This window comes from Haliotis asinina, chromosome 16, assembly GCF_037392515.1.
Source record: "Haliotis asinina isolate JCU_RB_2024 chromosome 16, JCU_Hal_asi_v2, whole genome shotgun sequence".
In the NCBI taxonomy this organism is placed as follows: domain Eukaryota; kingdom Metazoa; phylum Mollusca; class Gastropoda; order Lepetellida; family Haliotidae; genus Haliotis; species Haliotis asinina.
Window position 1 is genome coordinate 45,999,238 of NC_090295.1, and position 12,294 is coordinate 46,011,531.

The 12,294-nt window shown below is 42.4% G+C and overlaps 1 protein-coding gene across 2 annotated transcripts in view; it reads right to left on the minus strand.

The window, feature by feature from the left end:
* Positions 1–1,188: 1,188 nt before the first annotated feature.
* Positions 1,189–12,294, minus strand: part of LOC137268183 (uncharacterized) — a 42,068-nt gene continuing 30,962 nt past the window's right edge. The window contains exons 6-10 of one of the 2 annotated variants that reach the window (XM_067802714.1): positions 8,671–8,824; positions 7,927–7,983; positions 5,686–7,210; positions 5,044–5,135; positions 1,189–2,823 (exon numbers count right to left, since the gene is read on the minus strand). In XM_067802714.1, coding sequence (XP_067658815.1) covers positions 2,711–2,823; positions 5,044–5,135; positions 5,686–7,210; positions 7,927–7,983; positions 8,671–8,824 — 1,941 coding nt within the window. In that variant the 3' untranslated portion in view covers positions 1,189–2,710. The remainder of the gene's footprint in view (positions 2,824–5,043; positions 5,136–5,685; positions 7,211–7,926; positions 7,984–8,670; positions 8,825–12,294) is intronic. The other variant, XM_067802715.1, reaches the window with a different exon arrangement.

Consider the following 12,294-nt stretch of genomic DNA (forward strand, 5'->3'; position numbering starts at 1 on the left):
TGAAAGCATATAATTCAATACACTTTTAGCTGTCAGCTATAAACATGACATAAAGAACGTAAGGTGTCCTTCATGACACTTATTCCAGATACGTTAGTCAACCGGAAACTGAGCATGAATGTGTTGTACACTCATCCTTTTCAGAATGTTAACGGTCATGATGCCACATTTGTCCAATTACATATCAGATGCCGCATAATGTATGAAAAACAAAATTTCGTCCCCAAATTAGCTTAAGATTGTTTCATGTTTGAGAATGTTAACTGGTCGAAGTTAGGAACAAGGAAAATCCCTAAGTCCCTAGGATTAGCCATGTACAACCACTCTGTTCTTATCAACCTCTCTTGGGGTTGGTGGGGTAGCCTAGTGGTTAGAGCGTTAGCCCTTTACGCCGAAGACCTAGGTTCGATATCCCACATGAGTGCATTGTGCGAATCCCATTTCTGGTGTTCCACGCCGTGATATTGCTGGAATATTGCAAAAAGCGGCGTAAAACTAAACTCACTCACACTCATCCTCTCTAGAAGACATTCCGAGTTGAGTTCTGACAGTTTTGCAAGAGGACTGCTTTATGGTCAGTAATATTCTTGAAATATATATATATTTAGACTAATCTGTCCATCTATGTCAATGCACCTACAACCCCGTCCACAACCACAACCAACACCATTCTCCACACCCCAAATATTTTAGTCCAGTGTACGTATTTGTCTCGAATACAGGTATTGTCTTCTTGTAGAAGAAATAAAACATAATGCGTGAAATAAATTCATTCCTCTTACTCCATCTGTTGGGTCACATGTCTATCTTGGGGTTATAGATATAGCCAAACGGGTCGATGGCCTTCAACAACGGGTTCGATTCCCTGTATATAGGCTACGATTGCTGACTAGCATGAGAAACGTCTTCCTTCTGTCATACGTTTAGAAATCTCACACCTCATGTATAATCCAGTGTGAGTCTCTAAAGCTCGTCACGTGCAAGACCCTGGTTCGATTGCCCACATGGACACCATTTGAGATGTTACTTGCTAGAATATTGCTAAAGGAGGCGTAAAGCAATATCCACTCACTCACTCACTCACTCACTGAGATTTCCAGTTCGAATATGGATGTAATCGGTAGTATCAGGCAGTCGAACCTATTTGTCCCTAATCAGGCGTTCCGACCTAAAGTTCGAGGTATCTGGTTTTCTATGAATCACCAGTCTTTATTTCACTTTCTGTGTGTAATACAAATATATAGCTTGCAAAATATATATAATCATTCATGCTTATATACAAATGTATGTAAATATTTACACTTAAACTTTGCACAGCAAAGATACTGTTTAACAGTCGTATGACATAAATTATATAAGCATTTTGCGTGCTAAAAGGAATCCAATCATCAGCGTAATTAAATACACCATCCCACTATGGAGGCTGGTATTTCTTCTCCAGACTCATATTATCTGCATTGTAATCCATCCTGAATATACTGACGGAAAAAGGAAACACTACAGAGTTATTGCCCGTGTCACCACACTCTTATCAAATGGATCCTAATCGAACAACAATTTCTGGATTGTCTCTCCATTCAGCGACCATCAAAGGATTGTGTGTACATGCGTCATTTGCCGGCATGGAATCATTGTATGACGTACGTTCCTGTACACCACTGGTTTGCTGTATACGTGTATCCATGTAGAGTCAGTCAGTGACATGAGGCCATGGTATAGTCACGGAAGTCAAATATGTCCAACTTTGTTACAACTCTACTTCGGCATGACAATGATGGCATATGTTACACACAATGTCAAAAATGGTCATTGTGCCATGTAACTGATTCCTGAACCTAGCAGTCCCTTGACCTTTCGGGGTGGTGTGTGTGTGTGTATATGATGGGGGTCAAAACACGGAATTGCGTCGGCCATCACTGTTGCGTGAAATCAGCTATGTCCTCCGTAAAATGTTTCAGGCTTGTGTGGTGACACCATCCACCAGAACATCCACCAGAACATCCGCCAGAACATCATCTCGAATCACTACCTACCCTGAGGTTGTCAACATACATCTACCTGGACATTTTAGGTGTACTTCCAGCTAAAGATTATTTCGCAAACCTCAGTTTTGTAGTCGATTAAAGAACAGCATTTTGTAGCGTTTATTTATATCTCAACATTTCGCTGTATCCACTTTGTTTCGTCTCTACTGAAGTAGGGGCCACAGTGGTGACGTTTCTATTGTACCTGGCTGCTGGCGACTCTGGCTGTTGCTTCTCCTTATGGATTGAGTTACAAGCCTCGGTGACTTTGGCTACTGGCGTTAAAGGATCCCGATGGCGTGTATCGTGCTCACAATATCAATCACTGGATTGTCCAGTCTCAACTCGATGGTTTTCATATGAGAGGTGACTCAATGGAATGGGTGTTGAGGCTCCTTGACCTGGATGGTTGTGGTGAAGCTTAGTCCCACGACGACTTGGAACCTTGCTTGTAACACAATCACTGGTTCATCTGGTCGACACGTGGTTATTTACACTCCGCTGTAATATTGCTTGAATTTGGTAACCGGAACTTAGAACAGCAAACACGGCATGTTTATGATTGATCTCCATTATACACAGACACACAGGACCTTCTGGCATCACACGGAAGTATGTGTTTAATCCACCATGCAAATCAGCATGCACGCCACGAACAAGCAGAGGGATACGGTGGGGTGGGGGTGTCACTTCTTCATTTCAGTGGCAGTCACAGAATGATACATGATTAGATCCAGGATTTCGAAGATCGTCATGACACTGGCACCAATAAACAGTCCCATAGATCCGCCAATATCGCCTGTAACAGAGACAGTTAACATAGTACACTCAGTCTTCAAGGATTCCAGCGTATGGTCTGTGATCAATGCTCCTTAGGGCAGGGCGCAGCATTAGTCCACGGCCTAGATGTTCGGAGCTCAGTTAGCGCTAACATAGCCGTATATTCCACACATTAACAAAAGCGCAAAGAGAACTTCGAAAATCTAGGTTCAGGGACCCGATTAGCAAAGCGTGCGCAACCAATATACGGAAACATCCCGTTTTTTTAAATTGTTTTGAAATGATTCAAAGAAGAGAATGATGACTCTGACTTATTTAAGGCCTGACATAAACGTTCCTGTTCTGCAATCTTTTCAAACCGAATCTTTACGCATCGATCTTTACATGTGTACAGGGCCCGCAAAGCAGTCGATACGCTACGACATTCGTAAGCCAATGATAAACTATAGTGTTAGGACAGGTCGCTATGTTACGAACGCTTTCTCGATCGTGTCCCAGAACTAAAAAAAATATACAGTGATTCCTGACAACTTGTAGTTAATTGTACAGGTGAAACATCATTGGTGAACACCAGAAGAAATAAACTCAGTCACGATGAAAGGAAAGTTTATTTTGCCCAACAGAGTATACTGTGGTGATCACTAAAATGTACCTACGACTGTAATCAGTGAAAACACGCTAAAGGAGACGTTACAACTGAAACCAGCGAAGAGACTGCTGCCCCTGCTACCATTAACAGGAAGACGGATGAGCAAGTGCTTGATTATGTGTCTAACGTGTTGTCAGTAAGAGAATGTGGGCTTATACTGAACTGGTGAAAGACGCCAGAGCGTTCAGTCTAAGTAAACTTAGTCTCGTGTATTTCGTTACACTCCACCACTGAGTCTAACAAAACCTAGTAGAAGGTCGCGTCAGGTAACCTTTGAGCGACGAATGGCCGTCCAATCAAACGCAATACGGTTAAATAGATTTAACCAATCAGACAACGGCTACTATTTAGGGATCGGAGGGACTTTCAAAATATTCAGGTCACTAATACCGATCTCTCCACAAAATCCGCATGTAACACAAATATTTGACCTGCAGTATATATGCTTTGGGGTTTCTGTTGACATGGTTAAAATTAGCTAATATTTCCGCAAGATGACATCCTTCAATATGCAGCATATGCACCATTTTCAGCGACTGTTTACTCACCGTTGTCATGGTTGTAACGTACGCCGTGTGCATCACCCGGAAGCGAGCGTAGGCTATATAGCATTCGGAATCGTTCGGGTACGAACCTTTTCCAGATAAAAAGTTCAAAAGGTATGTGCGAATGTCTACTGTCGCGATTTGGTAAGCTGTGTTCTGATTGGTCAATCTCAAAGGTTATCTGACGCGACCTCCCATGAGGTTTTGTTAGACTCAGTGGTGGAGTGTAACGAAAAGTACTGAGGATTAGTTTACTTAGACTGCAGAGCGTTCACCGCAAATTTGTTGCATCGGTTGTGGTCGCTCGGGCCTTGCTTTTTTGGCAACATTTGATAAGTAGTGGATGACTGATATCTTCAATATCATCATTATCGCCATCATCAATAGCAGAAGCAGCATCGGAAGCTTAACAAAAAGACAAGTATAACACATAACGATCTGTAGAATACTGATCGTGATAGAGCGAATGAGTGCGCCGCTTTTAGTAATATTTCAGCATTGTCACGGGGGGTGACACTAGAAACAGGCTTCACACACTGTACCCATATGAAAAATCAAACCCAGGTCTTCATCGTGACGAGTGAACGCTTTAACCGCTATGCTACTCCACCACCCCTCCCATCTGGAGACAAAAAGCCCCACCTTGGGGCGCACCATATTGTTTGAATATGTCCCACTGATATACACGCAATACCTCATTGTTTACCCGAACAATGGAAACCAAAGAATCATTGTGCATATACTGAAAACAGCATACACCTCTTCACGACACCTGACATTCCACTGGGTCCTAGGACCGTCGGCATTTACTATACATACTTAGTAGTGAGTGAGTGAGTGAGTGAGTTTAGTTTTACGCCGCTTTTAGCCATTTTCCAGCAATATCACGGCGGGGGACACCAGAAAATGGGCTTCACAGATTGTACCCATGTGGGGAATCGAACCCGGGTCTCCGGCGTGACGAGCAAACGCTTTAACCACTAGGCTACCCCACTGCCCTGTATACTGAGTATGTTAAATGAGATATACAGTATAAGATACTTACATAGTAAGGCAAATATGTCATAGGCAACTTGTTGAGTGATCTTCTCATAACTAAGTTCTCGGTAGAAGACGTTGACTTTCAGGAAGTTATCCCTGGAGGAGAGCAACAGTTAAATGATAAACAAAAAGGATTTGATAAATATTTTACGCAACTTCACCTTCACCTGGTAGCTTTAGCCGAACCCTTGAAGATCCGGGTTAGAACTTATCTTTAGTACCCCGTGCTTTTCGGAAGGGACGACTAGCGGGATCGGGTGGTCAGGTTTGCTGAATATGTCATCTGCTCCCATTTGCGCAGATTTATGCTCATACTGTTGATGACTGGATTGTCTATTCCAGACTCAATTATTTACACACCGTCACTGTATAGCTTATAGCTTGAATATTGCAGAGTGCGGCGTGAAACTAAACTCACTCACGCACTTCAACCGGAGATTTCCAATATTGAAACTCTCGGTAGTGAAACAATCTATAACTAGACACGCACACACATACGCAGATATATAAACATCCACACACGATAAAACAACCGTTCAGTTTCATACTCAAGATGAATTTCAGTCTCTCTCTATCTCACTCTCTCTCTCTCTCTCTCAGACAGACACTCGGAGGGGCACAAATTCCTATTCAAAACGACATGTACCTGACAAATGCTGAATCAACGTGACTGGTGGAATGGAACTTTTCCATGTGCTCTGCGAGACTCTTAAAGCTCTGAAGGAACTCCTCGTCCTTGTTAAGGAAGCGACTCCGGACATCAATCATGTCCCTATGGACAGCAAACTCCTGCGCAATCTCTGCTGCTACCTCAGTATAGTTCCTGAGATACCGCCTGATATCCTTAAACTCCCAGTACCGCATAAGATTTACCTGGCTCAAGGTAAAGTTCCACATCTGCTGGGACGCCATCGACAGCTGATCCCAGCCATCGTATACATTCTGACCCCGGTTCCTCACAGTATCAAAAAACACTTTCAAATTATTGATACCATTTTGGATTTTCTCAGATCTAAAGTGCTCTGCTACTTTCACTTTGCTAACATTCCCGTAGGCTAAGTATTCCTTGCACATCTGTATTCCAACCTTCATGTCAGCCATCAAAGACCTCTTGATGCCATGGATGAGCTCGGAGACGCTGGCGAAATACCCAAACATTGTATCCCGTAGTCTAATGAAGTCACTTCGCATTTGTAGGAATGTCTGGTGCCTTAATTCCAACTGGGTCACTGGCCATTGGATGAAATCGTTGAAAAACATGCTTTTACTTTGAAGAAATTCTCTGGACGCCCGTAAAAACTTTACATTTGTTAAATATATTTCTGTGGAATTAACAGTCATGTTATAAAATGCTTTGTCTGCTATTCTACCGTACTCCTTCATCCAAGTTGCCATGGCGATTATATCCCTTTCAACTCTCAGAGACCTTACACGAACATGATTGCTGCGTGTAAATGCTTGTAGCAAAAGTTCCCGCGGGAGAATCAAATTGCTGTACTTCCTGTTAAAGTTTTTGTATTTATAATTAAAGATTGATGACGCATTTAGGAAGCCTTTAATTAATTGGGTGTAGTTTTGCAGCGTTCTCTTCCCGATGTCCAGTCTAGCATTCAGCTGGTTCTTGGCGGTGAGGAACAGCACCTCCCGGACAGCAGGATCGTCAATGCTCGGATCAACCAGTTGGGAAATCAGCTTCTCTACACTGAAGGTGAACTCCTGAACCCCATGGGCTAGGACAGAGAAGGTTCTCTCATTCATAGCATCTCGGGCACGTACAAGATTCTTCTGAAGAATATACTCCTGGTAATTAAAGTACACTTCTGTCTTGTTCCAGTTCCAAAGATAATCACTGGAAACATTTACAAGGTGTCTCTCCTGCTCTTCAACACTAACTTCCAGTTCATCAAGGATCACCTGGTTCAACGTCTTGAACTTCCAGTCAAGGTGTTCTGTGAGAGATTTAAGAAGGTCAGCCCTGTTTCTTTGCAGACGATGTGTGATGTCGCGGGCGTTCTTGTACTTCATTTTTAGGGCGGAACGGTTCGAGTTGCTAAGGAAACGGTCTATGACGAAGGTCGAGGTCGTAGCGTAGGAGACGGTTGGATCAAAGATGTGGAAAGTGCAGGGGACAGGACAGGAACACGTGTCTCTCACAGTCTGACGTATATAATCTGTAAATATGAAGGTGGGCGTGGTTATGTTAGTTACATGGCGACGTGTTGATTGATATAGAAGGAAATCTGTTGCAGGTAAAATTAGGTATTTGAACACTCAACATTTCAAAGGTTTGTGTACGAAGGTTTTAGAGGGTACATTTCGATAATGACTGTACGGAATACTATCTCAAATGTCCTGACATGTAGATTTAACAGCAATCGAGAAAGGGGCGGAGGAATACCCTAGCGGTTGAAGCGTTCTCTAAACACTCGATCCAAACACCTAGGTTCGATTCCTCACATGGATACAAACTGTGAAGCCCATTTCTGGTGTCCCCGTCGTGATGTTGCCGGAACAATGTTAAAGCGGCATAAAACCATAACCACTCACTCACTCACTCAGTTTAGTGTGACTGGTAAGAGATTGTGACACCTGGTTCGATCACTATGACCACCAGAACAAACAGGACTTAATGATCTTCATGGTCAACTAATACAGTGGTCGACTGACCATGTTTCTTCATAGCGCTTAGGGGCAACAAGTGTTCAGTGGTGTATTCTCACATTCAAGTATTGTTTTCCTACTATGACGCAAATCTACGGTTTAGGGTACATATTTGAACAAGAGAAGTGTTTGCATGCGTGTGTGCGTGCGTGCGCGCGTGTGTGCGTGTGTGCGTGCGTGCGACTGTGTGTGTGCTACATCTGATCGTGTCGCAGATTAGTCTTACCAAGTTTCTTCAGGTAGCAGTCATGGTGTTGCTGCAGCGTGCAGTACTCGGGACTATCTGCAACAGAAGCTGACGGTCATACATACACGAAAGAATTCCCCTCGGGGTAATAAAGTATTGTCATCATGTCATTGTCATTGTCAAGACAGCGGTAACGGAGAGAGACGGGCCCAACGTTGCAGTAAAGAATGGAATATAAACTAAAATCAACATGAAAAATGCGAGTAGATGTTGCACGAAACAACCTTAAATAAGGTTAAGCTTAAGTTATGGTTGCTAACTAAGGCTGGTCCGACCCAACATTAGCGTCTCTAAGGTTGGGATGGGAATATGGCGGCTGCTTTTATTTTATACAAGGAGATTGAGAGAGGTTCGAGGAGCAGAGAGTGTACAGAGACAAGGCGAGTCAACTGGACACGCCGAATTCACGTGGCAACTAAGGACGCTTCCATTACTCCAGCGATGGAGAGTTCAGCCTTAGTTAAGGTTACGGCTAAGATTGGAGTCCGAGTTAAGGTTGCCCTAAGGTTGTTTTATGCAACTGGTTTATCTTTTTCTTAATGTGATCGTAACTCTAACCTTAGTGTTGAAGGTTGATCTTAGCAAAGGTTGTTTTAAACAACGGAACACAGGTTGATAAACCCTATTGCTTGTAATTACGCAATGGCAATACTTGAGTATATGTGAAACGCAAGAAGGCAACACAGTGGCAATGATTTGTTGAGTGTGGTGGAACACACTTACCGTCTCCCCTCGGCATATAGAAAAGTCTACATCCACAGACTGCATCCAGCTGTTTTGTTAAACACTCCACCTCACAGTTCTCCAGGGAGTATTGGGGGAACAGAGATAGATCCGGCGAGCTACACTCACCGTAGGGCTTCGGGAGATTCACAACCTGCAAGATAAACATTAGCATTAACCACTGCTTTTACGCCCATTTCCAAGACCTGTAAATGTTCGAGTCTGGACCAGGAACACCTGTGGTCGAGTGTGAGCACCTATGGGACACTCAGAAGGGTTACTATTCTGGTCTAGGTTTCCCCATATCCGTGATATTATCAGAATCCTTCAGTCGGTCGGTGAGTGAACAATAATATGTGTTCTAAATAAATGTAATTTCCCTTTTCTGGCATTGCTTTGTAGACGTTCCTTCGTACCGTTTACACTTCCTCATTCCCACCATTCAATGATAGCTCATGTACTCTAAGAAGTGACACTCGTATTGTGACAAACAAAAATGTCCGTTCTGGGCTTCCATACACAACATGCAATTCTCTCTTTCATTACAGTCTGACCAGAGAGTGAGTGAGTTTAGTTTTACGCCGCACTCAGCAATATTTCAGCTATAAAGCGGCGGTCTGTATATGATCGAGTCAGGACCAGACAATCCAGTGATCAACAGATTGACCACCGAACTGCGCAAATGGGATGCGATGATATGTGCCAACAAAGTCAGCGAGCGTGACCACCCGATCCCGTTACTCGCCTTTCACGACAACCATCGGTTGCTGAAGAAGATTAACTCTTCACGGGTTGTCTGCCGGGACAGCGCAAGGTGGCTGCTTCGATCCTTTGTCGCGTTGTACTAAGAGCGCTTGGCTAATGGTAATAGTTACCCTGTCTGGTGCTCGGATAAAACAAGGGTTGGTCTGTTCAGAGTCAGCTTGCTGTCTGAGTCTCTGTTGCCTGGCCACTTGTATGAGCACAAGGAGCTATACACACACACAGAATTGAATTCACCTCGCTGTAAAAGTGCAATAAAACGTCACGTCAAACCCCCATCCCAACTCCGTTCACATCACCTACAGTGATAAAACATGACGATAAGAAACCACATTTTACGTATACTCGTAACCCTGGCAACAAACTATAAAAAACCCTCGCACTTTACCTCATCCCGGCCTCTAACTGATGTACTGAGTGATGTGTTGCGGACACCTGCAACTCTGTGTCTCAAGTAGTGCTTCAAATATATCTACGTGTGTTTAGTCCACGAGGGATTACCGTGTATTTCTCATGAAGAGGTGTAAATTGCTCTAAGGGATACTTCATACGGAACACAAAAGGTGCCACTTTAGTACCAACATAGAGAGAATGAACCGCGATTTCGCGTTATTTCACTTATATTTATATTTTTTAATTGCTTAGTATTTATTTTATCGTTACGCAGAATATATTTTCATTATTTAATAGTGATTTCAAATATATATTTAAAGGTCGATATTACTCATTTTTGTCCTCTGTTATGATTATGTTAATGCCACTATTTTTTATGCATTTTGTAGAGTTTTTTGTTTGTTTTGCTGATGTTTTTGTTTTTGGTCTCGTTTTTGTTTTTAAGGGGTGGGGGTATTTATAGATTAGCGGGGATGCAGTGTAGTGCAAATATTTTTCTCGTATTGTTGATAGTTTAACTTGAACTGACAAGAAGGTAAGTGAAAAAGAAAGAAAGAAACAAACAAACAAAGAAAAAAAACAAAAACAAAAAAAACTAGTTCAATGAACTAAACTCCCGTTGAAATACATATAACCCTTCCAAAGTGGCACGACAAGGTTTCCGTAACTACACATCAGTATGAGAAGACACGTGTTATTCCGAGATAAATCTGACACAAGCTTTCATTGACGGAAAATAGTTCAGGAATATTCCGAACAAATATTGCGCTTTCATATTTTCTTATAGTGAAGGCCAAAAGTATCGTATCATATTACAGTGCCAGCTGTTCTTATATTTAGGATGTTCGGTAATCACGAGATAGCGTGGACGATTCACAGCAGGAATACTTGTTAAAACACGAACTGATTTTGATTAAACCGAAATGCGGAACGGAAGATATTAAGCAAGTTATCCGGAAATACAATCACTGCATACGATTCACGGCGGTGAAGTGAAACATACACAGTTTTGGATACGGGTTGTTTTATTTTCTTTAACTGTTGTTCAGTCCAGACAGATATAGGCTATCATAATGTGTGTGTGTGTGTGTGTGTGTGTGTGTGTGTGTGTGTGTGTGTGTGTGTGTGTGTGTCTATAACGTGCGTGTGTCTGTCCGTGTTTATATGTGTCTCTGTATGAGTGTCTATCTGCCTGTGTCTGTCTATATCTGTGTCTGTGTGTCTGTCTATATCTGTGTCTATCTGTGTGTCTGCCTTTGTGTATGTCTCTGTATGTGTCCGTCTGTATATTTTTCTTTATTTGTGTGCGTCTGTCTGTATGTGTCTGTCTGTACCTGTGTCTCTATTTGTGTGTTTGTCTGTTTGTGTATGTGTCTGTCAGTCTGTATGCATTGATTTGCCGGTCCAGTTTACTTATGACATCATGAAATGTTTCAGGAAACTGCAGTGTTTAGTCAACTGGGTTGCCAGTCCTATTGTAAAGTAAGGTATAGTAGGGGAATACCGACTGGACTGGACTGTGATCCTACCCACTCCACAATGGCCTTATTATCAGTGTCACTAAGCACTTTGATTACAGCGTTCGCTCGTCACGCCGAAGACCTGGGTTCGATTCCCCACATGGGTACAGTGTGTGAAGCTTATTTCTGGTTTCCCCTGCCGTGATGTTGCAGGAATGTGGCTAAAAGCGGCATAAAACTCACTCACTCACTCATCCAGTTAGCCTAAGCGCTTTCACATAATCACTCCTGTTATACATTAAAATCAGTCAACATTACGCAGCGAGACCGTAGCCGAAACCCTGCTTTTGTTAATCACTTCGCTTATCAGCCTGTTGACAAAACCCTTTGAAAACCTCATCAAGATGGAATGCACCAATATTGACAAGTGATTCTCAAATCTGTAAAATCGACATGAGTGATCAAATACTCTGTTTGAAACCTGATACTAAGAGGCGTGTGGCACTTTACGCTATGCCAGTTACTTGTTTATAAATGAAACATGGGACGAGAAACCTGAGGCTGTCCATGCCGGACAGATTACACCATCCGACAATGGCCTTCCATTAGCTACCTTCATTAATAACAGGTTCCGCTGCACGCAGTTCTTGTGAGGCATTTAGCAGTTGGACGGACATAAAGACATGGCACGTTTTATGGATAATGTTCATTTTTTATTTATTCTACTACCATATATCATTTATATGAAAAGAATAATTAAAAATGTTATTATTCATAAAACGTGTCGTGAATTTATATTCGGTTGCAGATAGTCCACACGGACAATCAGATTGATCTGATAACAATGATCCCACCGATCTTTACTGAATATTACTCTTGATTACTGCCAGAACGTGGTGTTTTGCTGCCATTCCATGCCACTACGGTATCCTTATAAAGCGGTCACATGAAGAGATGATTAAAGTGACAATAATTCTGGATATGGCATAGTCTCTTAATCGATTTCGGT